Genomic DNA, 27,621 nt, shown 5'->3' on the forward strand with positions numbered 1-27,621 from the left:
GAATTAGGGCAGATCCCCCAAGTTTGGGGAGGAGATGTCTGAGAAAATAGGAGGAAGTAGGCAGTCTTCAGGGAAGGCCAGTTTTGGTGGAGGGGATAGATATCCCAGGTTAGACACGAGCTGAGATTTGGGGACTAGTCCCAAACCCTGTTCTGAGACAGTGGGATCATTGCCATGTTACAAATCCATAGGACCTCAGCATGGGTGACTTGGAGACCAGAAGTAGGAACCCTACGGAGTGGTCCGGTCCCACCTTATTAGATGAAGGCTTGGGGGTCGGTAAGGCCCAGATATGCCGGGCCGGGGGACTAGGAAGGGGAGCAGTAAGGGCAGAGATCCAGCTATTCTGTAGGAGACTTTAGCGGCTAGGATCCTGAAGAAAGAATCAAGCCCTCGCCATCGGGAACGGCACGAACGTGGTCCGCCTGTTGCCAATCTGGTGGTGAGGTTCCTTGCGCCCCGCCCATCTCAAAAGAGGAACACTTGAAGCTTCGGTCTGGCCCAGCCAGAAGCCACCCACTAACGCCGGGCCGCGTGCGCCATTCAGTTCGGCCTGAGGCACTCCCGGGGTGGTGCCCAGCCTCAGCAAACTCCTCTGATGACGGGGCGGTGGGGGTGGGGTGGGGGACGCAAGCAACTGCAGCAGGCTAGGCGCGCGGATTACTACAGGGCGCGAACCACCAAGCAAAGCATTGCGCTTTAGTGGCTCTAAGCCGGGGAAAACGCGGGGTACACTAGAGACGCCAGCCGCCCCTCCTAACCTCCCTCGGCTATCCTCTATACCTTAGTCTCGTCCCTCCCTCTCGCCCGCCCCCGTCCTCCCCGCCCTCCTTCTCCCCTGGCGGGGGCGGGGCCGGCAGCTCCCGCGCGCTCCGGCCCCTCCTCGGCCACACAAAGGCCCGTCTCCATGGCAGCCGCGCGGGCCGGAGCGCAACGCAGAGCGCGGCCCCGGCGCCATCGAGCGACGGCTGCGGAGGAGCAGGTACCGCACTTGGGGACGGGAACTGCGGGGGGCGTCGCACAGGCCCAGGCTTCGCCGTCCACGCCGCTCGGCCTCGGTTTGCGCACCCGGACGCGGGGGTGCTAGGGCAGTGCCGCTGCGTGGAGGGCGACGGGGGCCTGCGTATTTGCCCTGTGTCTGTCTGTACAACCGGCTGGGCCTGGCTGCTCCTTCCCCACCGGTTGGCGACGAGGCCCTCCGTGCCAGGATGTTGGGAGACTGACCTGGCAGGCCGGGTCCCATCGACCCAGTGGGGCTGCGCTCCATCCGGTGTAGTTTCAAACCCTCCCTCGCGGCCGGCGTCCCTACCTCTTCGCCGCCGAATCGACGGACCAGAGCGAGTCATCCCTGTTGTGCCGGACCTCCAGGCCCCAGTTCTCAAGCTAAGCCTGCGCGGACGCCGGGCTCTGTTGGGACTTTTTTCCAGAGGCGCACAACCACAGCAGTCCTCACACCTTCTGGGACAGGGAACAAGGGACAGAGAGAACCAACACCCAGTAGTACCTGGTGAGGCCCCACGCCTCCCGGCAAGATCTTCGCAGCTTCTAAGTGTAGTTCCTTGGTGTGGTGTTTGGAGGGACACCTAGGACAGAGAGAGGTCTTAGAACTTGGAAGGTGCTTTCACAGTTCCATGTACCTTCTGCAGGGAGCTCTCGTGCATGTGTTTTTACTGTATTCCTCTAGTCAGGCTGTGTGACAGCTTTGTGTGTGTGTGTGTGTGTGTGGGTCCTTTCTCCCTATGTGGGGGTTTCTGAGCCTAAGAATCCTACTAGAGTTTCTGGCCACGTCACTTGACTCCTTTTTCTAACTCTTTGGAGATAGGCAGGAAGGGAGGTCTGCCAGTGGCCACCATGGTGGTGGTGGTCAGAACTGGAGCTGAAGTTAGGCCCCAAAGCCAGTGTAATGTTCTGAGGAACGGAGGCTCTCAGGGCCCTCATTTGCCTTGGGGAGTGCCCCATCTAATGTCTATTCTTCGGTCTGTATTAATGGCTTTAAAGCTGAACTCCTCAAACTGCCCACACACACCTTGAGGGTGGGAACTGTCAGCCTGATTCCACACCCAGATACTTCCCTGGTTTATAGAGAATGCCATCAGAAAGTTGGACTGCCAGTGGGAAGAGTTCTTGCTCTTTGGTCAGGAGGTGACGTTCCTACGAAAGTAGGGCGAGCATGTGAGGTGTTTTGTGGAATGTGCCAAGCCTTATTGTGTTGTATCGAAATTTCCAGAGAAGACCGAAATAAGCAGGTAGACTACGGAGCCCTGGGCACCTAGTCTCACAGCCTGCCTTGGAGTTGGGGAAGGACCGAGGACTGGCCAGAGGTTCCTAGCCCCAAGAACTCAGGGAAGTTACTTAGAAAAACAAGAGTTTGGAATGTGTGTTCCCCCCCTCCCCCACGGGCTGCCTGCCAAGGAGGAATTATTTTGGATTATCCAGCCGAGTCCAGCGATTCCAGCTACCCTAAGAGGAGGCTGAAGCTGAGGGGAGGCTGAAGGGACCCACTTCCGGGCCGTGAGTTGAGAACCCCAGGAGGGCGGGGTTGAGAACCCCGGGAGGGCGGGACTGGCAAGTCCGGGCAGCTCCTTCACCTCCCTCCCAGGACTGCTCCCACCAGTCAGGGGCGGGGTAGGAGGGCATGTGTCACCTTGGGTTGGAAAAGGTACTCAAGGTCGGCTCCTTTGTAGGCCCAGCCTAGCCTGGAATACGCCAAGGCTCCTCTGAGAGATCCCATGGGGCAGGAAGTACTTCAGACCCATGTGGAAGACCAGGTTCACTCCTCAAAACCATGCACACTGATTAAGGACACTTTGGACAGGTCCCACTCCTGACAATGGCTTAGATCAGGAAACAAATCCCTGGGGTCTTCCTGGAGCTAAACCTCAAGGCTACCTTCCTGTCTTCTCACTGGCCAGCCGCTCCCTGAAAGGCTGCCCCCCCCCGCCCCCCAACATTGGGATGTGATACTGGTCAGGACATCCCACAGGTGAGCAGATAAAGATCCCTACAAGAAGTCGTTGGAACGTTCCTGAATTGGCTCCTAGGACTCATGACTGCCCAGGAGCCTACATGGAGACCAACCACTTTGGGAGGTAGAGCAAGCAGCTGATGCCCAAGGGCAGGAAGCCCAGGGACTTGGCCCTAGCCCCTGCTAGTCAAGCAGAAGAAATTGGATTGGAAGGGATTGGGCTGGGCTGGGCTGACAGCCTACAGAGGCGCCCATATGGCTCATGTCCCCCCTACCTGATCTCTAGCTATTGTAGAACATCTCCATGTCCTGTCCTCTGCCTGGTACCTCTCCTGACGGTTAGTGCTAATAGTTCCTCAGGGATGTTGGATGGACACATAGGCAAGAGTCACTGGTGGGAGGACCTCCTAGCACTATCCCTTGATTGTCACCTAGGCAAGACTGTTTGCATACCTGCCTGCCACAGAGGACTGTCACCCTGCAATCTGCCACTCCTTGCTTAGGTCCTCTTCTGTCCCTCTTGCTGTCTCCTGCTCCCTGCTTTGCTCTTGATATTTAGGGAGTAAGATTTTTGTCCCTGTTGTGTGCCTCTTGTTAAAGGACTGGCTTGGTGAGGGAAAGGAGGTAAGTTGGTTAAAACTCTAACCAAGGCCTGCGGTAGTCCAGGCTCTGGAGAGCCCGTGGAGGAGGCTGAGGCTGCCCCTACAAGCCTCACCACCCTTCTGTGCCAAGCCATTGGGTGATTAGATAGGGGTAGGGGCTGGGTAGAGCCCCTCCCCTAGGGCTAATGGCTGTTTGTGTTTAGGGTGGGGTTGTGGGTGGGGTGGGGCTGGGTTCTGACTAATTATAGTCTGGGAAGGGCTGTAGTGTGTGTGTGTGTGTGTGTGTGTGTGTGTGTGTGTGTCTGTTGTGGGGGTCGGGGTTTGAAGTAGGGTATTAGGGGCAGCTGCCCCAGCTCGTCTCATCCCAGACCGCATGTGACTCTTTTCTTCCTTTGCACAGTTTCACATCCCCAGACTGCTCCTGCTCCCCTCAGTTAACATAGCAAGGACTCTGCCCTGTCCTGCGCTCTCTGGCGGGTGCTGCCTCTGGAACACCCTACTGACCCTTCCACCCCATTAGAGCATCTGAAAGGATAGGAAAGTCCCCTGCTGTCTTTCCTGTGTCCCCACCCTAGAGGGCCCTTCCTTACTCTGAAGCTCACAACCTGTGACAGTGACTGGACTCAACTCCCCAGTGGTCGAGGACGGTGAACTCCTCCTCTTGGAGGGGGATCTGAAGCACTTCACAGTGACAATCTTGTCACTGGGAAGACCTCAAGCTGTTCCAGACTTGGAGGTGGTGGCACTATTTCCTGTCTTTTGTCACTCTCTGGTCCCGCCTCTGCAGCTCAGTGTCCCCTCCCCCAGTCTGGCTCCTTGCCTCCCTCATGCCTGGCAGCCTTCCCTGGGGTGTCCCCATGGACTGCTGAGTTCACACCTGAGCTGCCTGGGGTCCCAGTGGACTACACACAGAAGGGGCTCAACCCGGATTGGGACACTGCCTGGGGCCAGGGCTGGGCTTGGTGCCCACACCCTCTTTCTTCCTCAGATCCCTGAGGTCTCCAGACTTGAGAAACCCTGCAGTTCCCCATTCTGGTGTCAGCTGGGTCCTGGCTCCAGGCCTTAAGGAGAGGAAGGGGGGAGGGGGAGGTCCTACAGGTGTAGCCTTAGTTCTAACTCCAGCTCTGTCAGCAGCCCAGCAGCCTGGCCTGGGGACGTGTCCTGTCTGGACACAGGGACCAGGTACTTGGAGGCAGGGGTCCCCCTGGCATAGCTGTTCAGTAGTTCCCATGGGGTCCCTGGGTGAAAAAGGAAGGAAAACGAATTAATGTTGGTCTTTCAGATGGTTACCTGTGTCAAGAAAGCTCTTGGGAGCCCATCAGAGGCAGTGTAAGAGGGTCAGCTATGTACAGGGCTAGAGCTTTTTCCACGAGCTGCTCTGATCTGTGGCCTCTGAACCAGCATACTATGTGTCCTGCATTGATCTACCTGTAGAACTGTTGATGGGCTTGTGCCAAATGTCAGGATATACCTGGGGATGCACTAGGAACCCATTGTCTCTGTGGAGGAATAACACTTCCTATTTGTGTGCGGAAGTCACGGGCCGTCTTGATCTTGGAGTTCCTCAATCAACAGTAGGATATGTAGTAGGCAGCATTGGTGACTGTGGTTAAGAGAGTGTTCTGTGATTGACACATAGCCTCTCAAGAGCCCTCACCCTTTTGTAAGCTAGACAATTGCTGGGTCTTAGGATAGCTCCACAAGAGTGTGGGTCTATCTTGGGAGGAACCAGGTGGCTTTTGTGTGGTTCAGAGGCTGAGGGCTTTCTGCCCTCTTTGTGGAAGATAGCAGATACCCTGGGACACAGAAGAATCCTGCTGTGGGTCACACTGCCCCATCATCATGTGTTTGATACTTGGGGCACCTCTTCCCTGCCCAGCAAGAATGAAAAGCTATTTTTAATTGATCTGGATAAGACGTCAGGGATGAGGGGTACATCACAGAGGGAAAGAAAGGGCTCTAGAATGACCCACTCACTACTCCAGCCTCAGAAGTATTTCCCTATACTCACCTTAGGAACAGAAGGTTCAGCCTCCCCACCTCAGGATCACCTCCCCTCCTTACCATCAGGCCTGATTTGGAATCACCCTGAGATGCCTCCGCCACAAAACCTATGTCAGAAGGAGGAGGGATCTAGGCAGCCCCTCCCTCGTACTCCCTGGAACACTTCTCTTCACCTCTTTCAAGTGTGCCGTGTAGACTTAAACAGAGGGGCCTGGTGTGTCATGCTTCTCACCAGAGGAAAGAACTGGAACTAGGGGCTCTACATTCCCAACCCCATGTACACACCAGTATCACCTCCCATTCCAAGCTGGGCATTTCCTCATTGGAAAATCCCAGGCCCTCTTCCCCTAAGCCTGGAGTGCTTGCCCCATTGTGTCACTGGTACATGACGCCCTGCTCACCGTCTGACCCTCAGACTCTCAGCACTCCTTAAAGTACCATGTGCCTACCAGCCCCCCCCCCCCAGTGCAGGTGAGAGAATCCAATGAGCAGCTCCCTCCCTTAAGGCCAGCCCCTGGGGCCTCCCAGCTCCAGCAAATCTCTGGGGCATCCTGGGATGGACTTGGTATGAGGACCCTAAGGATATCTCACATTTGCAAAGCCCCTTTAGGTCATGCCTGGGAATTGATTCTGGGTGTTGGGGCAAGACCTTCCTGCTGGCAAGACTCTGGCAACATCATGGACATGTGTGTGCCTGCACATGTGTGTGGTCATGAGTGGTGGCTGGCACCCAGGCTTGGCGAGGTGCCCTAAGCTAATTGTAGGGTTCAACAGTGATGGGGGAGGAGGGGCTAGGGTGACCGATGAGACACTGACAGGCTGACAAGGAGATTACAGGCCTGGTTGGCTCCTCGCTCACTCAGGCCCTCACCCATCCGCCCCCATGCCACTGAATTGTACCCCCCAACCCCCACCCCTGCTGAATCCCGGGAGGTACTGTGGAACTGGTTCTGAGCAAACTGCAGCCTCCATGAGCTTCAGGCTGCCCCAGTGAGCAGCATCTAGCCAGTACTTGGCCAAGCTGGGAAAGGAGATGGGGAGAAGAGGCATAGGTAGGGCAGGAGTGGAGAGAAGTGGAATAGGAAGGTAAACATTGTAACCAGCAGTGCAGGGTCCTCAAGTCCCCATCCCTGCCTGGCATCTGTCTGGACTTTCCCAGTCCCGATGACTTGACTGAAGGTGGTGGTGGCAACAGGAACCATTTGTGACCTCCCTCAGTTTGCCGAGTTTGGGGGGTGGGTTCTCTAGGAGCACAGTATGTCCACAGAAGGTGACTCGCTGCAGCGTGATGAGTCTGGAGGCTGGTGTGTAGATAGGTAAAGAGGGGAATGCTGGAGCCAGGAGATCCTAGGGTGGCTCTCCCGTGCCCAGGCAAGACACTGTGGTGGTTGGGGTTTTAAACCGAGAGATGGGGGGAAAGATGGTCATGGGGGCCTGCCAGTTCAATGGTTGGCAGTGTGGGGAACCCAGTCTAAGTTCCCCATAATATACAGAGACTGCAGCTGGCTCTAAGGGAGGGAAGGGGAGGCCTGAGGAAGCCCTTGGGTTTTGACAGGTTAGCCAGGCCCAGTAGTGGAGATCCTGGGAGGTGAAGCCTCAGACAGAAGGATGCCTTGGTTGGATTCACTCGGGGAGAGGGAAAGCAAGGGAACAATATGGGCTGTGCTGGTCTAGAGCCTGTAATGGGGGGGGGCATAGGTGGGCCTAAACCTGGAACCTAATCCAGGGGCTCGGATTTATGGGGAAAGGCCGAAGACACCCTCTGCTTGGGAGGCGTTCTTACTCCGATCCCTGAGAGGTTCTGAGCCCTGACTCAGGTTAGCATATCTGCCTTTCCCTGGAGCCCCACCCCTGCTCCAGGTCAGGTGGCATAGTTTCCTTAGGGCTGGCTTTTCCCCTAAGGAGTCTGGGCGGATATCCCCGTGGTCTGGCCTGAGGCTGCTGGAAGGCAAGGTCGTGCTTGGTTAGCTGACCCCCGGTAAGGGGGCCGAGCCCGGGAACTGACCCTGGGAGGGGGCGGAGCTACAGACAGTGGGGCGGAGCCGCGCATTGCTTTCCTTCCAAGGCTTGGGAGGTCTTAGGTAGGTAATGGCCGGTTCTGCTTTCTGCTGTTTCTGACACCAGATTAGCACTGCAAGGATATGGCTCTTGACTTTTGACGATTGCCTCTGCTGCCTTTGTCACCCGAGGTTTGACTCCCACCTGCCCATTGCCTTGTGAGTTTCCCCGACCTGGTGAGGCTGGCGCCAAAAGCGCAGTACACGTGTTCCCTCTAGATGTGCGCTGGGGTGCGGGGCCAAAATTTGGAAACGATCCTGATTAGAACGTGGGGGTCTGATCGCTGGGTTCTAGGACCGTGGGCGTGGCCAGGTCCCTGGGGGAGCTTTGGCCGCGCGTCCTCGCCCACATCTGGGGTCCGCCTCCAGTGCAGTTCCCAGGTAACCGTCTTGTGATCCCCGAGGAGTCTGGCGGAAACGGCGCTGGGGGAGGGGCCCTGACACCTGGGCCTGCCTATGAGGAATGAGGCCAGGGCTGGCTCCGGGGTGCAGGGATCGACTCAACCTCTCGGACTGTACTCTGACCAGGTTGTCAGGTGGGTGGAGCCAGGTACTCGGGCACAAACCGCGCCCCCCCCCTTCCGGGGTCTTCTACGCGATCCTGTTGTCGGTTTCGGGTGCAATACCAAGTCTGTGGCTGCGATGCTCCTAGAGGCGTCGAGCTCCGCGCAGACCCTTGTCGCAGCCCCTCCCTCAGGCTTGTTTTGAAAACAGCGAAGGCTTGGATTTGCGGGCGCCGCGGCCTGTTTTGTCTCTCCTGATTTGTTTAACGCTCGCAGCTAATTGCAGATTTTCGTAGCTTTCTGAGAGCGGACGCCCCGCCTCATGGCTGCCAGCTGCGGCGGGGGAAGGGCAGCTTCGGTTTCTCTGTGGCCCTGCGCCCCTAGAGTGTGGTCCGCTGTTTAGGCGTCCCTCTCCTGTCCTGGGGGTGGGGCAGTTCCCACTCTCCTTGTTAGAATCCTGGCTTTAGCGGGATCGTTCCCAGTCTCCCTACCAGTCCCTGATGTCCCTGGTTTGTTGTCTTGGTCTCTGGGGAGATCCAAGCTCTGCTCTTCGGTTGGGCCACACTTCCAACGTTGATTTGATCTGAGCCTCAAAAAGCCACTCATACTAAGAAACGAACCCCAACTCTATCTAACCCTACCCTGCGAGGCTGTTCTAGAGTAAGGGAACTCAACTGGTTGTGTCGTGCCCGCCCCCCCCCCCGCGCCATTGAATTGGCATCAAGAGAGGCCTTGAGAAGAGGAACCCAAAGCGGGAAGCCTCAGAGCATCCAGCTGACGAGGGGCTTTTGTTGCTTCCCAAACAGTCCAGGATGTGCTCGCCCTCAGAATTCTGGCTGAGGAGATGCTGTTAAGTTCCAGACCTGGGAGCTGGCACTGGCTGCGTGTGCTCTTATCCCTCAACACTGTATTCCCACTGGTTCTCCCCGCCCCCACCTCTTCCCTGTGTCAGACCTGGCCTACAGAGGGCTCCCTGGTAAGATCCTAGAGGATGACTGTTGTCAGGGTGCTGGAGGATAAATAGTTGGCCAGCTCTCTGAAGTGGATATTATTATTATACTCAACCTACATACGGGGAAACTGCACAGAGCAGCTTTGTAATGTCTATGTAACTATGCCAGGAGGAGGCAGCTAGATCTGAACCAGAGTGATCTTGAAGTCTCACAGTGCTGTGGCAGAGTTCTTTGTCTCGGCTGTTGGGGAGAGAGCAATCCTGGGAGACAGAGGTGACTGTTGGGAGCATCAGCCCAGGATTTGGTGACCTAGAGGGTATTAGCGATGTTAGTTTTATATCTAAGAAGTGTTAGCTCAGAGGGTCCTGATTCAGGAGGAGATAAGCTGGTCTGCCTTCAATGGAGTCTGTGTGAGGGCCCTGATCGGTCAGTGTGTGGTTCATCAGACCCTTCTGAAGTATGTATGACAGAGTTGCTTAGAAGAGGTTATCTTCCCTTGGCCTTGCCTTTAGGAGACACCTCCCCACTCCAAATGGAGAGCTGGAACCTAGGTGGTCTGCTGTGAGAATTCTAAAGCTAGAGGAGGCCGACAGGCAAGGGCCAGAGAAAACCAGAGCTGCCCCCAGGCGCAGAGAGGCTGCAGGTGGCATGTCTGCACGAAGGAGTGGCACAAGGCTTCTGCTAGCTGCAGTCAATGCCTGCTGGGTCCCAGAATTCTCCTGGGGCTGATGCTGTCCTGTGCTTTGGCTGCTGTGTTGAAGAGCAGCCTGTTGGTTCTTGTCATAAAGGCTGTGCTGGGTATTGGGGACAAAAAGTTGCCCTCTGTCCCTTGACCGGGTTATGGGCTGAGGACACTGCCATGTGGGGGACATGATGTCCTACTTGGACTCACTGTAGATCCAGGCCTGGGCCAACTGTCTGAGGGTATGGGCTAGGGGAATCCTGGAAAACTGCTACACAGGGCAAGTGAGAATCTTGGTGGGATTGGAGGTGGACATTGCCTACAAGTGTAGCTAGCTGGGCTAGCAAGGCTAAGGACAGGCTTGTGGCGTCTGAACTATGGTTGGTTGTATCTTCCTCCTTGCCCCTAAAGGTCCCACAGTCTACAGGTTGGGTTGAGGGCTTTGAGAACCCAGGAGGTAGCACACTGGAGAATATGGTTATATGGGATCTTGGTAGGTTGACGTAGACCCTTTGCCATGCATTTTCTCTGGAGTATCCTCTGGCTGGCAGCTGGGTGAGCTGCCAAATTGTTCCCTCCAATAAACCTGCTAAGAGGTAAGTACCCTTGGTCTGTACTTCCCTTTGGGCCTACAGGGACTGTTTCCAGGGGAAGAATACAATAGAAGAGCCGTTGAGTGCTATAGTGTAACACTCTCAGGCTTTCCGCGGATGAATTCATTTAATCTTTATAATGCCTAGGGTTAATTTACTATTACTGTGTGCATTTTGCAGATGGGGAAATGAGGCACAGAGAAGTTAACTTGCCCAAGGTCACACAGCTAGTAAGTAGATTTGCCCTGTCTACGTGTTTTTCAGAAAGCAGCTATGCATATTGTGTTTTGGGTTGTCTGTTTGTTTAGTTGGTTGTTTTCTGAGTTCAAGGCCAACTGTGTCTACAGGGTGAGTTCCAGGACAGCCAGGGATACCTAGAGCACGGTGTCTCAAAAGAGCAAAGAATTTTTATATTTTTTTTTTTTTTTTTTTTGAGACAGGGTTTCTCTGTATAGCTGTGGCAGCCCTGGAACTCAATTTTGTGGACCAGGCTGGCTTCGAACTCAGAGATCCACCTGCCTCTGCCCTTAATCCCCGAATGCTGGGATTAAAGGCATGTATCACCACTGCCTGGTTATGCATGTAGTTTTAAAGAACAGATAGAACCGCAGACTTACTGGAAAGAAGCTGCCTGCTTCTGAGCAGAAGACAAAGTAGCATGACTTGCTTATGTTTTGCAAAGACCAGGTGAATGTGCTTGCTTTAGAAGCTGGGCTGGATGCCTGGGAGTGTCTCAAGGAGGGCCTTACCGGGAGTGAGAAGATAGAGGTGATAGGTGGCATCAGCCACCAGAGTGACTGCTAACTCCTCTCTTTGCCTCCTACAGAGTCCTGATGCCAGCCTACAACAGAGACTGAGACCACTGGAGCCTTGGTGAGTGAGTGCAGTAAGCCCAAAAGTGCTGAAAATGACACGGGGCCCCACAACAGGGGCCTTGGGCTGTACCTCTGAATATGTGGCTTCTTGGAAGTGTACCTCCAAACTTCAGGGGGAGGAAAGCTAACTGGTACCCCTGAGGAAATCCCCACTAGCCAGGCAAACAGGGGTCCTGGATCTAATCCAAAACAGGAAGTTCCTGCACTTGCCCTCCCATTCCCGGAACATCAGCAGCGGCAGGAAGCTTTAGCTGGCTGTGCCTGGCGCCTCTGCCAGAGTGCTGTCAAGGTCAGGTGCTCTTTGCTCCTGGGCCTGGCCAGGCAGGTCACTCATGGCCTTGTTTGTCCAGGAAGTAGCAGGGAGCTGCTACCTATAGACTACAATCCAGGTCCCTTTAACCACCCAGAAGACACTGGGCCTGGCGCTTCCTTAGCCAACTCCCTTGGTGTATGGGTGTGTAGGATTGCTGAAGGTGAAAGCTACAACCTTATATATGCTAGGCAAGTTTCAGCCCCAGCCTTCTGGTACAACTTCACATGTAATCAGGTTTCCCCTCTGGTGTGCAGGCCTGGGGCCCAATCTAGTTACTAGTGACCGGATGTCCAGGAACAGTTTTCCTCCAGTGACCCTACAGCCATGTAGGTGTGCTTCCCAGAGTGTGAGCTCCAAGCATAGGGAGGAGGTGGCCATTCCGCTGCCTGAGATTAATGGAGAGAAGCCCACCTGGCAGGTCTCCTTGGGAAGCGCATGGAGGGCCGTTGGATAAGGTGCTGTTATGGGTCCAGATAAGAGTAGAGGGTTTCCTAGCTAGTTAGCTCCAGGTCCAAGCCTTGAGTTTACCAGCAGAGGTCAGGGGCGGAGGCTGGCACAACCACATTTCAAAGAGGGTGGTTAGGTTTCAGCTGTGCTGAGACTGTGGCTCCTCCCACGCCCACGCCTCACCCCCTCCCTCCACCCCCTCCTGGCTGGGAACATTCCATTCATTCTCTGCTCCTGGGAGCTGACAAGCTGCAGTGATTTGGTGAGTTAGAGAGCCGGTGAGCTATGAACAAGCAGGCCCTAGTGATCAGGCCTTGGTGTGGTGGCCTATGGGGAGTGGACTTGCATGGAGAAACCTGGACTCGAAATTGGTTAGTGAACCACAGAACTGTCCCCGTGGGCCTGAGTCTGGATGCTGCTCCAGGTTCTGAGCCAAGCCTTGGAATCTTAGACTGGGCTAAATCGAGGTCTTGAAGGACTTGTGACGTCTTCCTGTCTTTGACTGAAGCCACTGACACCTCCCTAACCTAGTCTCTTATGAGACCTGGCTTGCCTTGCACTTTGCTTCCCGCACCACACTTTCTACTGGACACGAGCTTATTCCTTCCTCCGTGGGTTATACCTCCCAGGTCTGAGGAGCTTTGTGGGGGTACAGAATAGAAACGGAGGGCAGCTGGCAGAGCTGCAGCGCTCGTGACAAAAGCCACGACCTCGTGACAAAACCTACATTTCAGAGATGTCTTTGGACACAGGCAGAGCAGGGGCCTCTCCGAGGAGAGGGATTCCAGCTAGGGGTTCTCTTGGAGGCAGGTCAGCCTCCTGACCCACCCACCTCGTCCAGGCTGCCTTTAGGCAAGTTACTTCCTCTCTGTTCCCTCATCTGTAACTGGAAAGTTACAGAGCCTGGGTAGCGTGACCTAGAATTGTTTTATGTTTAAATTTTAATTTTTTATGGGGAATAAGAATATGTAAGAGGTGATGTTTAAGGTACTTTTTAAATTTATTTTGTGGGTATTTTGTCTGCATGACTATCTGTGTATCTATCGCCTGTGTGCCTGGTACCTGTTAGAGGCCAAAAGAAAAAAAGGATATTAGATTCACTGGAACTAGAGTTACAGATGGTTATGAGCTGCCATGTCGGAGCTGGGAATTGAACTTGGGTCTTCTGGAAGAGCAGCTAGTGCTCTTAAGTCTATTCCAGCCCTAGAGCGGTCTTTTTTTTTTTTCCCCCTGATTTTGCAAGACAGGGTTTCTCTGTGTAGCTTTGGAGCCTGTCCTGAAACTCTTTCTGTAGTCCAGGCTGGCCTCGAACTCATAGAGATCCTCCTGCCTCTGCCTCCCAGGTGCTGGGATTAAAGGTGTGCACCACCAACACCAGACCCTAGAGTGGTCTTAAAAATAGGGGGATATTAGATCCTCTGGAGGCATCCTTGCCATTGTGCCCCAGGGTAGTCATACTGTTTCGGGCACACTCAGTAAATCCTGAAGTTGAAAGTGTTTTCAGGCATCTAGGAGACAAAGCTGAGTTTGTCCACACGGTCTACCCGTGGGACCCTAGATTTTCCTCCAATTGGACTCTTAACCCAGGATCCTGAATGATGCATGCATACACGTCACAACACATATACGCGCACGCACACACATTTACAGACACAGAGACAGACCCACACAGACCCCCCTCCATACACACACCTCTAACCTGGTGGATTTAATGCTGCTTACCCCTCCCCAGGAGGCAGCGAATGGAGGGCTATGAATGGAGCTAGGGCCATCCTGGGCCAGGGAGCTTTGGAAGTGGATATAAATAGACTGTGTTCTCAGGGTTCATGGGCATGACCCTGAGTTGCAGCCCTGGTCTCAAGCAGTATGGGTCTACACGTCCACTAGTCTGGGGTTTGTACCCCGAGACCACCTTTAGCTTCTTGAGAGGAACGTGTATAAATAGCTAGGGATCTTCCCAGAGTTCTCCCTTGGGTGCTCCTCAGGATTGTATCCCTCTATGGCCTGTATTCTGGACATTCAGGGTAGGACCTGAATGAGGAGAGGCCTGGCTTGTCTGACCCTTACTGTCTCTCCCCACAGAGTTCTGGGGGCAATGGCTATGTCACTCTGGGCCCTGACCTTCCTGGGTCTGGTGGGCCTAGGGTTGAGCCAACGGTCCCGCAAGCCGGAGAGTTTCCGCAGTGACACAGAGCTGAACCACCTGGTTGTGGATGAGGCCTCAGGTGTGGTATATGTTGGGGCGGTGAACGCACTCTACCAGCTGAGTGCTGACCTGCATCTCCAGCAGCATGTGGTCACAGGCCCCGCCATGGATAACAAGAAGTGCACACCACCCATTGAGGCTAGCCAGTGCCATGAAGCAGTGCTCACTGACAACGTCAACCAGTTGCTGCTGCTCGACCCGCCTGGGAAACGCCTTGTCGAGTGTGGCAGCCTTTTCAAGGGCATCTGTGCTCTGCGTGCCCTGAGCAATATCTCGGTGCGCCTCTTCTATGAGGATGGCAGCGGTGAGAAGTCCTTTGTAGCCAGCAATGATGAGAGAGTGGCCACAGTGGGGATGGTGAGCTCCACAAGCCCTGATGGTGATCGAGTGCTGTTTGTGGGCAAAGGCAATGGGCCCCATGACAACGGCATCATCGTGAGCACCCGCCTGCTGGACAGGGTTGAGGGCCGGGAGGCCTTTGAGGCCTACTCAGACCATACCACCTTCAAGGCTGGCTACCTGTCTACTAACACTCAGCAGTTTGTTGCAGCGTTTGAGGATGGCGTCTATGTTTTCTTCATCTTCAACCAGCAAGACAAGCACCCTGCCAGGAACCGCACACTGCTGGCACGCATGTGCAAAGATGACCCCTCTTACTATTCCTACGTAGAGATGGACCTGCAGTGTCAGGATCCCAGTGACTCCGAAGGCTCTTTCTTTGGTACCTGCCTAGCAGCTTCTGTAGCTGGCAGAGTACTCTATGCTGTCTTCAGCAGAGATGGCCGGAGCAGTGGGGGGCCTGGTGCAGGCCTCTGTGTTTTTCCACTAGATGACATCAATAAGAAGATGGAAGACAACCGTGATGCCTGCTACACAGTTACCCGAGACACAAGCCGTGATGATGCCTTCTACAAACCCTTCCACGGAGACATCCAGTGTGGTGGCCATGCGGCAGTACGTGTCTTACCTGTTCATAGGTGTATGTTTCCCCCCTGAGTGTCAGAGTATCTTTGAGTTGTGGATGATAGGGTCTGACTCCTAGAGCTTGGAGCCCTAGTAGGGAAAAGTCTGGGAGCCAAGGACCCGTCCTAATGCTATGATCCACAGGGTGCCAGCAAGAGCTTCCAGTGTGGCTCGGAGCATCTGCCCTATCCACTGGGCAGTCGTAATGGACTCGTCACCACAGCCCTGCTGTACCGTGGGGGCCTGAATCTGACAGCAGTGACGGTAACTGCCGAGAATGGCCATGTTGTCGCCTTCCTGGGCACCTCCGATGGCCGGATCCTTAAGGTACTGCCCCAGGCAGCAAGGTTCAGAGGGGCCAGTTGGGCATGGTCCCCCCCGCCCCCTGTTCTCATGGATCGCCTTGGTGTTTACAGGTGTACCTTGCCCCAGATGGCACTTCTGCCGAGTATGGCTCTATCCCGGTAGACATCAACAAGAAAATCAAGCAAGACCTGGCGCTGTCTGGAAACCTGTCCAGTCTGTATGCTATGACCCAGGACAAGGTCAGGCTTAGAGGATGTGCTGGGCCTTGCCTTAAACAGTTGGGCAGAGTCTGGGCTCTTGTCTCCGAGTCTTCAGTAGCACCATTGTTATCTGAAGTTTCCTTTTGAGCACTAGGAGTTAGAACTAGGGTCTTTTTTTTTTTTGGCTTTTTGAGACAAGGTTTCTCTGTAGCTTTGGAGCCTGTCCTGGAACTAGCTCTTGTAGACCAGACTGGCCTCAAACTCACACAGAGATCTGCCTGCCTCTGCCTCCCGAGTGCTGGGATTAAAGACTGCACCAGTCCAGTTTAGAACTGGCTCTTATGCTTGCTTGCGAGGCAAGTGCTTCATCACTAAGCTATAGCTCCAATCTTCCTTTTCTCAACAAAGTTTCCTTTTCTGATCCTGCCCTGAGCTTGTAGGTGGTTATAAATCGAGCTGGCCCAGGGGATTCCCTGTCAGTAGTCCCAGAAGAGCATGGTGTCTGTAAGTCACGTTTGCCCAAAGTCCTGCTCTTTCACCCCTAGGTGTTCCGGCTCCCAGTGCAAGAATGTCAGAGCTATCAAACCTGTGCTCAGTGTCGTGACTCCCAAGATCCCTACTGTGGCTGGTGTGTCGTCGAGGGACGGTGAGCAGTTTGTCCTTGCCCCGATGGCCTGGAGGCCAGAGAGTGCTGGAGCTGAGATGATTCTCTGTCCTTGCAGATGCACCAGGAAGGCCGAGTGCTCGCGGGCAGAGGAAAATGGCCACTGGCTGTGGAGCCGGGACAAGTCCTGTGTGGCCATCACTGATGCTAACCCACAGAACATGAGCCGGCGGGCCCCAGGGAAGGTATGTGACAGGTGGCAAGTGGTGTTGTGCAGGGCCAGGCGGGGCTCTCCTTACACAGCTGCTGGCTGGGAGCTATCAGAGAAACAAGGAAACCACAAGGTGCCTTGTACCCAGGACCACATGAACCCTAGACAGAGAGACACATTCTAGAGATTGTGTCTCCTCCTGCAGGTACAGCTGTCTGTCAACCCCCTACCCACCCTGACTGAGGAGGATGAGTTGCTCTGCCTCTTTGGTGAATCACCACCACGCCCTGCCAAGGTAGAGGGGGACGCCATCACCTGTGACCCCCCGAGCAGCATCCCTAGCACGCCACCCGGCCAAGGTGAGATCTCATGGCCTTTAGCCTCTGGACCTACACAGCCTTTTTCCTGCACACAGCTTTTCCTTATACTCTGTCTTCTATCACATTTTAGTTCATTGAGCACCATATACAAACCAATCCCGGGTGCAGGTCACTGTTATTGGGGAGGGAGAAACATTTTCCAGTTTTGAAAGTACCTTGGTCTTGGCCTGAGGGCTGAGTGCTCTGTTCTGGGGAAACCAAGATCAGGATCCCCCACAAGTTATTGCACAGATGTCAATCCCCCCTCATTGCTGTGTCCAGCTGCTGGCACCGTCTCCTGAGGCTGAAGGCCTCAGTCTGGGCTAAGACAGGTGCTGTAGCTGTCCAGTCCCTTGATTGTTGGGGGTAACAAGGCCATGAGGCCACAGAGTGATAGGGACAGGGACCTGGAAGGCCCTCCCACCCAGACTTGGAGGAGCCACTGCCCTCAGCACTTGTAGGAACAGAGAGAGGGTACGAAAGCAGCCAAGCCCAGGGGAGAAAGATGAGCCTAGGCCTGGGAGCTGACACCGGAGCCCAGATTTGACAGCATCAGCAGGCCACTTAACATGCAGCAGACCAGCTGAGCCTACAGACTGGGGTATCCATATTGTATCCTATGAGCCCAGCACAGGCCTGCTTTCAGCTGGACATTGGGGGAGGGCCAGCTCCACCCTTCTGCTACACCTCTGCTACACCTGACCCTGTTCCCACCTACATTCTGCAGACCATGTGGCTGTGAGCATCCAGCTCCTCTTCAAACGTGACAATGTCTTCCTCACCTCCCACCAGTATCCTTTCTATGACTGCAGAGAGGCTATGAGCCTGGTGGAGAACCTGCCGTGAGTCCTGGCTGCCTTTTGAGGCCCCCACCCCAGCCCTAGGTTCCTCTCATACTCCGGGCCCCTCATACTTTTATGATCCTCTCTCCAGGTGCATCTCTTGTGCTAGCAACCGCTGGATGTGCCAGTGGGACCTGATGTATCACGAGTGTCGGGAGGCCTCACCCAACCCAGAAGACGGAATCATACGTGCCCACATGGTGAGCCAGCGGCTCAGATGTAACTGTGGTTAGGGCCACAGTGGTAAGAGACGCTCCATCTAAGCAGCTTTGCTCTCTTGCAGGAGGAAAACTGCCCCCAGTTCCTGGCCCCTAGCCCTTCGGTCATCCCCATGAATTATGAGACAGAAGTGACCTTCCAGGGCAAGAACTTGGATCCTGAGAAGGTAGAGAGACCTGGGGTGAAATCTGAGAGTCATTCTCCCGAGGTTGGGATGCCTGGGTCTCCACTCAGTACTGAGAGCACTTGGGAGACATTAGAGATAGGGAGGGATCAGAGGGTCTTCAGAGGTACCTGAGCATGGAGCAGACTCAGTGGTGGGCTTCTTCGGGAGGTTTTGCAGGCACAGATTCTCTGCCTCTAGGGGGTAGGACAGTTGACCGACTTTCCTAGAGGCTGCTGACTGGACTCTCTTTAGGTCTCTTCCCTCTGTGTGGGCAGTGACCTTCTGAAGTTCGAGGCGACTGTGACTATACAGAAGTCAGGGGACTTCTCTTTTAAGACCCCAAAGGTACGACTACTGGTCTTAGGGCTGGAGGGTGGGTATTACCTCTATGACTGGAGCCTACTCAGAATTTCTCCTGCTCTGTGCCTTGTGGTTTCTGAGCACCTCTATCTATGTCCCCGAGCGTTCTCACATTCAGGGTATGTGTATCTGAAGAGCACTGATTCCTGTCTACCTGTCAGACTTCACTGACCTTTGGCAGTAGCAAGATTCCTGTGGCTTCTGGGGTTTTAGAGGGGCAGGAAGTACATTTGTCCCTGTGTGTCCCATGCAGCTATCCCATGACGCTAATGAGACGCTGCCTCTTCACCTGTATGTTAAGTCCTTTGACAAGAAAATTGACAGCAAGCTACAAGGTAGGTGGAATATGGGGAGGTGGGGGAGGGACCGGAACGACCACTAACTGTCCATTCTCTTCCACAGTGACTCTCTACAATTGCTCCTTTGGCCGCAGTGACTGTAGCCTGTGTCTGGCTGCCGATCCTGCCTACAGGTGTGTGTGGTGCGGTGGACAGAACAGGTGTGTGTATGAGGCTCTGTGCAACAATGTTACTTCTGAATGCCCGCCACCAGTCATTACCAGGGTGAGTTTTGTCACGGCTTGGCACGTATCCCATCCCCACGTCTTCATCTCCCAAGCCATTCTCTCACTGGGCTCTGCCAATTTCAGATCCAGCCTGAGACAGGCCCGCTGGGTGGGGGCATCCGTGTCACTATCCATGGGTCCAATTTGGGTATCACAGCAGATGATGTCAAGAAGATCACTGTGGCTGGCCAAAACTGTGCCTTCGAACCCAAGTGGTACTCTGTATCTACCCGGTGAGTGAACTGTCGTCGGCCTGAGCTCCCAGCAGCTGCGCTGATTGGACAGCGGTAAGTAAAGAGCTAACTGGGTTCTGTGTGTCGACAGGATCGTGTGTGCAATCGAGGCTGCGGAGATGCCTTTCACAGGAGGGATTGAGGTGGATGTTAATGGAAAGCTCGGCCATTCACCGCCACATGTCCAGTTCACTTACCAAGTAAGCGCCTGACCAAGCCGTGAGTCCAGTCTTTGCTACTGACCCTATAGCAGTTGGCTTCTAACAGTAACCACTATCCGGTGACCCCTGAGTCCTTGGCACTAACTATGTCTGTTGTTCTCAGCAACCCCAACCTCTCAGTGTGGAGCCACGACAGGGGCCACAGGCAGGTGGTACCACATTGACCATCAATGGCACTAACTTGGACACAGGCTCCAAGGAGGATGTGCGGGTGACCCTCAATGGTGTCCCTTGTGAAGTGTATGTGTTGCCCGTGGCTGCTGAGCCTTCCTGGCTCTGGGGGAAGGTTGGGAATGCCTGAGTCTGTCATGGAGGGGGCCTCACCTACTGACAAGCACCTCCCGCCCTAGGACGAAGTTTGGGGCTCAGCTGCAGTGCATCACGGGTCCACAGTTGGCTTCAGGCCCGGCAGTACTAGAAATTTTCTACGGGGGCTCCCAAGTGCCCAGCTCTGGCGTCTCTTTCACCTACTGTGAGAACCCCGTGTTACGAGCCTTTGAGCCACTGAGAAGCTTTGTCAGGTGTGGCCTCTCCCCTTCCTGGCTAGTGCCTTCCCGCCCCGCCTGCTGACCTGAGGAATGTGGCAGAACTGGGCTGGGCGGGGCAGGAGAAGGAATCCTCTAGAAAACCCCACTGCACCCTAATGGGCTTCCTCCTCAGAACCCAGATAGCAGGGTCAGAGCAGGACAACTTCTCCCCTTCCCCTGCCTCTGACTGCTCACATTTTTACTGTGCCACTTCCCACTGGGGGTATGGATTGGTGGAGTGGAGCCTGGAAGCTGGCTGAGCGACTCCATTGCCTAGCTGAACTCACTCAAGCACCGCTTCTCCCCAACCCCCAGTGGTGGCCGAAGCATCAGTGTTACTGGCCAGGGCTTCAGCCTCATCCAGAAGTTTGCCATGGTTGTCATTGCTGAGCCCTTGAGGTCCTGGAGGCGGCGGCGGCGGGAGGCTGGATCCCTGGAGCCCATGACGGTCAGTTCTGCTGTCCTGCCATGGGCTGAGTTCTAATGGGAACATGGGCAACTGGGGACCAGTAGGGGCAAGGTCTTCATCAAGTGGCCTGAAGTTTTTGGACCCATTCCACAGGTCATGGGCACTGAGTACGTGTTCTACAATGACACCAAGGTCGTTTTCTTGTCGCCTGCTGTCCCTGAAGAACCTGAGGCTTACAACCTCACCGCATTGATACAGATGGATGGTCATCGTGCCCTGCTGAGGACTGAAGCTGGTGCCTTCGAGTATGTGGCTGATCCTACCTTTGAGAACTTCACAGGTGGTGTCAAGAAGCAGGTCAACAAGCTCATCCACGCCCGGGTAAGGAGACCTGCAGCACGGAGACCCAATACAGCACAGGGAGTCTCGCTGATCATCCTGACCTCTGCCACCCGACCCTCTTTAGGGAACCAATCTGAACAAGGCCATGACGCTGGAGGAGGCTGAGGCATTTGTGGGCGCTGAGCGTTGCATTATGAAGACGCTGACTGAGACTGATCTATACTGTGAACCCCCAGAGGTGCAGCCCCCACCCAAGCGGCGGCAGAAGCGAGACACAACTCACAACCTACCTGAGTTCATTGTGCGTGAGAGCGGGAGGGCTGTGGAGGGCCTGGGGACCCTCAGGAGAAGCCGCCGCTGCCTACACCTGCCTGCGCTGAGCCCTAGCTTCCACACAGGTGAAGTTTGGCTCTCGAGAGTGGGTGCTAGGCCGGGTGGAGTATGACACACGTGTGAGTGACGTGCCGCTCAGTCTCATCCTGCCTCTGGTCATGGTGCCCATGGTGTTTATCATTGCCGTATCCATCTACTGCTACTGGTGAGTCCTGCCCCAGGTGGCAGTCCCCTCATCCCTCCTACACCAGCCCTTCCGACCCAGCAGCTGACCGGTAGCTGAGAGCTGTTCTATGCTCAACAGGAGGAAGAGCCAGCAGGCTGAGCGTGAGTATGAGAAGATTAAATCCCAGCTGGAAGGCTTGGAGGAGAGCGTGCGTGACCGCTGCAAGAAGGAGTTCACAGGTAGGGGCTGCCTCCAGTAGTTTGGTCCTCAGGCTGCTCGTATCAGAATCCCTGGATCTTTTAGGCCACCTCCTAGGGCTCGAAACTGCAGGAGGGTAGGAGTAGCCGAAGCAGGAGTAGGTAGCCAGGGATGCCTCACTCTGGTTTCCCTTCCTTTCTCAGACCTGATGATTGAGATGGAGGACCAGACAAATGATGTGCATGAGGCGGGCATCCCCACGCTCGACTATAAGACCTACACCGACCGCGTCTTCTTCCTGCCCTCCAAGGACGGGGACAAGGATGTCATGATCACTGGCAAGCTAGACATCCCTGAGTCACGGCGGCCCATTGTGGAGCAGGCCCTCTACCAGTTCTCCAACCTGCTTAATAGCAAATCCTTCCTCATCAATGTGAGCAGAGGGGGGCCGGGCCGTGACGGGGCTCAGAGGGTCAGAGAGGGGCGAGGCTGTAGCACAGGCGCTCAAGTGTCCTCTTTCCGGCTGCCCTGCAGTTCATCCACACCCTAGAGAACCAGCGTGAGTTCTCAGCTCGTGCCAAGGTCTACTTCGCATCACTGCTGACAGTGGCCCTGCATGGGAAGCTGGAGTACTACACAGACATCATGCGCACGCTCTTCCTGGAACTCATGGAGCAGTATGTGGTGGCCAAGAACCCCAAGCTGATGCTGCGAAGGTTTGTGGGTGACAGAGCCTGTGTGAATGACAGGTGGGGTGGGGTGGGGCTCACGTGGACAGACACAAAACCAGTCCCCACTCGGTACTGCCCTTGGTCTGAGCTGCTACATAGCCCTTCTGGATGGTTACGCCCCCTCCACGGGGGCCACACTGCCTTTCTGCTCACATGTGCCTTGTGGTGGGGTCCTGGAGCCGGCTGGGCCTTGGTAATATGAAGCCTCTGTGTACCCTCAGGTCTGAGACAGTGGTGGAGAGGATGCTGTCCAATTGGATGTCCATCTGTCTGTACCAGTACCTCAAGGTGAGCTCCAACCCTAGGATCAAGGGTGGGTGAATGGGTACCTTCCCTCCCAACACCTGCCTCTCTGGTGCCTTGAAGGAGGACCTGCCCCACCGTGCGTATCAGTCCTATGCCTCCCACTCATACAGCCCTCTTGCTCCAGGATAGTGCAGGTGAGCCCCTGTACAAGCTCTTCAAGGCCATCAAACACCAGGTGGAAAAGGGGCCAGTGGAAGCTGTGCAGAAGAAGGCCAAGTACACCCTAAATGACACAGGGCTGCTTGGGGATGATGTCGAATATGCCCCTCTGGTGAGTTCCCCAGAGCCATGAGCTGCAGAGGGGAAGCTGAGCCAGGCAGGAACTTGGACCCCATTTCTGAACACAGTAGAATGAAGCCAGTTTTTCTTGGGTGGAATCTCTCTGATGCAGAGCTGTGGTTATGGGGTCCTCCCTTCGCTGGGTCTTAATCCTGTGTTTCCTGGCAGACGGTGAGTGTGATCGTTCAGGATGAAGGCATTGAGGCCATCCCAGTTAAGGTCCTCAACTGCGACACCATATCTCAGGTCAAAGAGAAGATCATTGATCAGGTGTACCGCACTCAGCCCTGCTCTTGCTGGCCCAAGCCTGACAGTGTGGTCCTCGGTGAGTACTGCCTGTTCTGAGGCCCATGTGCCCAGCACTTTCTGGGACTGGGCAGCCATACAGCCCTAGGTTCCAAAAACTTAGCTATGTCCTTCTGCAGAATGGCGTCCTGGGTCCACAGCCCAGATTCTGTCTGACTTGGACCTTACCTCTCAGCGGGAAGGCCGGTGGAAACGAATCAACACCCTTATGCACTACAACGTGAGTGTGGAGATACCCAGGCAGGGGAATAGTACTGAATCCCACAGTAGAAGCATAGCCTTCCCTCACGACTCTATCCCCAGGTCCGGGATGGAGCCACCCTCATCCTGTCTAAGGTGGGAGTCTCCCAACAGCCAGAGGACAGCCAACAGGATCTGCCTGGGGAGCGTGAGTCTCTGCTGTCTTTCTTGTCCTAGTCCCTACCGCCTGTGAAAACCACATCCTCCCTTTGCTGCCACCTAGTGGACCCTAGGACCCTACCTACCAAGCTTCAGGCCATGTCTGAACTGGATCTGGTTCCCTCAGCTCATTGCTCCCCACAGGCCATGCCCTTCTGGAAGAGGAAAACCGCGTGTGGCACTTGGTGCGGCCAACAGATGAGGTAGATGAAGGCAAGTCCAAGCGTGGCAGCATGAAGGAGAAAGAGCGAACCAAGGCCATCACAGAGATCTACCTGACACGGCTGCTCTCAGTCAAGGTGATGACACTCATGCACAGGTACACATCCCCACACACTGGTGCCTAGGGCTGTGTCCCAGGGGTCACACCCAGCTGCTCTCCTCCATAGGGCACACTGCAGCAGTTTGTGGACAACTTTTTCCAAAGTGTGCTGGCACCCGGGAATGCCGTGCCACCTGCAGTCAAGTACTTCTTTGATTTCTTGGATGAGCAGGCAGAGAAGCATGACATCCGGGATGAGGATACCATCCATATCTGGAAGACCAATAGGTGAGGCCCTGCCCTCTCTGCCCCCTGCTGTCGCCCAGCACAGCCCCTCACTCTCTGTCCGTCTGCTACAGTTTACCACTCCGGTTCTGGGTGAACATCCTGAAGAACCCTCACTTCATCTTTGATGTTCACGTCCATGAAGTGGTAGACGCCTCCCTGTCGGTCATTGCACAGACCTTCATGGATGCCTGTACTCGCACGGAGCACAAGCTGAGCCGTGTGAGTAGGGCTTGTGGGTCAACCGCGCGGGTGGGGTGGCGGGCCTGGCCTGGACAGCGTCCATGGCGAGAAAGCTGTGACTGAGATGGGGTGAGTTTGGATTATGCCAAAAGCTTGTCTTCATGTGGTTTTGTATGTTTGGGGCTAAAGTTTGGGACAGAAGCAGGTGGAAGGTGACCAGGGCTTCCGGGCTACTGGGAAGATGACCACCTCCTTTCCTTTACCTCCCACGGGACTTCTGCTCCTTTTTACTCATCCCCACCCCAGCCTCCAGTGCATTCTGACTCATAGTCTGAGCAGGAGCCTCGCACCTGCTTTGTGAGGACTGAGTAGCTGAGCCTAGCCCGGTGTCAAGGCTTTTGTCTTCCACAGGACTCTCCCAGCAACAAGCTGCTGTACGCAAAGGAGATCTCTACCTACAAGAAGATGGTGGAGGAGTGAGTGATGTGGAGGAGGGCTGAGGAACAACTGGGAATCCCTGAGAGACCCCAGGGTCTATCACCCGCTTTTTCCTTCCACTCACACCCTGCCCTCATCTATAACCCTTCTTCTCCCATAGCTACTATAAGAGCATCCGCCAGATGGTGCAGGTCAGCGACCAAGACATGAACACACACTTGGCAGAGATCTCCCGGGTAAGGGCCACTGAGCTCGGCGAGAGCAAGGGTTCTCTCTGCTGCCCACTACTGAGCCAGGCGCTGAACTGCAGAGCAGGTTGAGACTGCTAGGATGAGAGCAGCAGAGGGTGGCCGAGTGGGCATGTTGGCCAGGCAAGCTGCCTTGAGTGTAGCTGAGTCCTGGGAGGGGTGAACAGATGTAGAAGCTGATGTGTAGGCAATGAATCGCTCCGAGCCCTGACATACTCACTGTACTGGCTATGGCTGGGCAAGCTTCTCCCATGGTCATGGGCTTTGCATGTGGCCTTACCAGGGTGCGGCCCATTTACTGGTGTATCTATGATGTTGCCATGCAGCCAATGCATTACAGCCTGCTGTTCTGTGGGACTGGTCTTGGGGTACCCACAGCCCCATCTCATACTGGGTACAATACTGTCATCCTCAGGCACACACAGACTCCTTGAACACACTTGTGGCACTGCACCAGCTGTACCAGTACACACAAAAGTACTATGATGAGGTATGGTCTGGGTTTCTGTGGTGAAATGCAAGGACAGCCTGCCCCTGTCCACCCCCAGCCTGTGATCTGACGGGTCTCCTCTGTGTCCATTTCCATCCCCACTCCTACCCCACTAGATCATCAATGCTTTGGAGGAGGACCCTGCAGCCCAAAAGATGCAATTGGCCTTCCGCCTGCAGCAGATCGCTGCTGCACTTGAGAACAAGGTTACAGACCTCTGACCTGTCAGTGCTGCCTCAGGATGCAGGTGTGTGGTACCATGGCACTGGGCAGCCCCTTGGCGTGAGATTGCACTGGCTGTAGCTGAGTTCTCTCTCTCCAGTAGAGGAAGCACCCAAGGCGTCTGGAGTGGGCGAAGTGGGCCCACCTCCTGTAGACTGTAGCGTCTTTCTCCTGAGCAATACTGCCCGGGCGCCCAAGTCAGCACCAGCTCCTTCCAATGGCACCAGCATCGGGTGTTCTCTGTGTTGTCTCCTGAGTAATTCGCAAATGTGCCTTACAAAGCCACACTGGGCCACTGGGGGCGGTGGGGCCTTGGCCTCCGCTTCCCATGCACCAGCAGCCTAGCCTCAGATAACCTGGGTTTGGCCTGTAGCTCCCATGGCCAGTTCCTGGACTGTATCTGTCTGCCAGATGGAAGGAGAAGAAAAAGCGGTACGAAGCCTTCCTGACCTCACCTGAGCCTCCCCAAGGGCCGCAGGCACTCCAGGAGGACTTTGAGGGCCATCACTGGCTCCACCTCTAAGGTCAAGCTGGACGTCAGACGTCGGGGCCCAGGTGGCCAGACGGACCCAGAAAACTGAGGTCCTGGTCTCAGCTGTCAAACAGGCTGTCCTGGAGGCCCTGCCTGGATCTGGGGATGCTGGAACAGCATCTCCCCCAGGATTACCCACCCCCTTTTTGTAAATCTTTATTGTAAATCCAATACAGTTGTCTTTTTCACTCTGGTTGACTGGGTTTCACTTTGGGCTGCCCATCTGTCCCTATGCACCTTGGGCCTGTGCTCCTCACAGCCTTTTTCTGGATGCAAAATCAGCCCTTGTGTGGGCCAATCAGGGATCTCTCTGGCCACAGGGATTAGGCTAGCTCAGCATCTTGAGCTTCAGCCGCCTTCAGCTCCCACACCCTCTACTGACTTTCTTCCACCTTTTCTCCACTGGGCTTTCCTCGCCACAGGAGGGGGAGGAGCGTGTGCCCTATCCTAACCTTGCATTCCCCACACTTGTTTCTGCGGTTGTTTCTTTCCACCTTGTGGGTGCTGGGGATCAAACTCAGGCCTTTGGGCTTGGTGGCCAGGCAAGCTCCTTGAACCTCTGAGCTGGCTGGCTGGCCCGCCGTACCTGTTTGTAAGGTGTGGTGGCACTTAGAGCACATGTTTTCTAGGCACATATGTATGAAAATTATGTGCACACAGAGTTTCAGGGGGGCCTTGAGATCAACTTCCACTCAGCACCACAAGATGCCACAAGATGTTGAAGGATACAAAGTCCGTGGCCGGAGAACCAGTGGTGCACGAATTCCAGGAATCTGTCAGTGTGTGTCTTAGCTCCTGTGCTATTGCTGTGAGGAGATCTATGACCAAGGCAACTTACAACAGAAATCACCTATTTGGGAGCTTGCTTATAGTTTCAGAGGGTTAGTACCTGACCATCATGGTGGGGCCATGGCGGCAGGCACACATCGCTACTGCACTGGAGTAGTAGCAGAGAGCTCACATCTGGTCTGAAAGTTGCAGACAGAGACAGACTGCAACTGACATTGGCCTTTGAAACCTCAAAGCCCACCTCCCAGTAACAAACCTCCTCCAACAAGGCCACATCTCCTAATCCTAAACAGTCCACCAAATGGGACCAAGCATTCAGACATGAGCCTGTCTGTGGGTCTGTTCTCACTCAAACCACAGCATACAGAGCTAGACTAGATCTCTGACTGGGCCAGCCTGGTCTACAGAGTGAGTTCCAGGGTAGGCCCCAAAGCTCCAGAGAAACCCTGTTTGGTTTGAAAAACCAAAAAGAATCGACGGGGCTGGTGAGATGGCTCAGTGGTTAAGAGCACTGACTGCTTCTCCAGAGGACCCGGGTTCAATTCCCAGCACCCACATAGCGGCTCACAGCAGCTATCTGTAACTCCAGTGTGCATGAAATAAAGTTTAAAAAAAAAAAAAAAAAGAAAAGAAAAGAAAAAAGTACTCCAGGGCTAGTATGAGTTAAACTGAGAATTGCAAACAGTGAGAGGGCCTCATTCAGTTCCAGGACAAGGTTATCAGTGCA

General features: G+C 54.9%; 1 protein-coding gene across 4 annotated transcripts; it reads left to right on the forward strand.

Annotated features, from left to right (window-relative positions):
* The first annotated feature begins 843 nt into the window (after positions 1-843).
* On the forward strand, positions 844-26,298 carry Plxnb2 (plexin B2). 4 transcript variants are annotated; one of them, XM_050128765.1, is made up of 39 exons: positions 844-982; positions 10,540-10,589; positions 11,186-11,232; positions 14,077-15,154; positions 15,308-15,490; positions 15,580-15,708; positions 16,215-16,315; positions 16,392-16,518; positions 16,690-16,843; positions 17,571-17,685; positions 17,777-17,885; positions 17,969-18,070; positions 18,323-18,415; positions 18,684-18,765; positions 18,833-18,993; positions 19,080-19,228; positions 19,320-19,428; positions 19,553-19,689; positions 19,800-19,970; positions 20,292-20,424; positions 20,539-20,766; positions 20,852-21,028; positions 21,126-21,265; positions 21,365-21,465; positions 21,628-21,857; positions 21,959-22,140; positions 22,377-22,443; positions 22,586-22,732; positions 22,909-23,065; positions 23,166-23,266; positions 23,350-23,434; positions 23,590-23,744; positions 23,835-23,995; positions 24,067-24,214; positions 24,587-24,651; positions 24,774-24,849; positions 25,277-25,351; positions 25,468-25,598; positions 25,674-26,298. In XM_050128765.1, exons 4-38 carry the CDS (start codon positions 14,090-14,092, stop codon positions 25,570-25,572), a joined length of 5,520 nt encoding a protein of 1,839 aa, XP_049984722.1. In that variant the 5' UTR covers positions 844-982; positions 10,540-10,589; positions 11,186-11,232; positions 14,077-14,089; the 3' UTR covers positions 25,573-25,598; positions 25,674-26,298. The 4 variants fall into 4 exon arrangements, with proteins under 4 accessions (XP_049984722.1, XP_049984712.1, XP_049984698.1 ...); XM_050128755.1 differs by having other exon boundaries at positions 25,677-26,298; XM_050128741.1 differs by lacking the exon at positions 844-982 and adding exons at positions 7,534-7,549; positions 7,696-7,787 and having other exon boundaries at positions 25,468-26,298.
* Positions 26,299-27,621: the final 1,323 nt, after the last annotated feature.

This window comes from Alexandromys fortis, unplaced genomic scaffold (assembly GCF_014885135.2).
Source record: "Alexandromys fortis isolate MF-2015 unplaced genomic scaffold, M_Fortis_MF-2015_v1.1 scaffold_28, whole genome shotgun sequence".
NCBI lineage: Eukaryota > Metazoa > Chordata > Mammalia > Rodentia > Cricetidae > Alexandromys > Alexandromys fortis.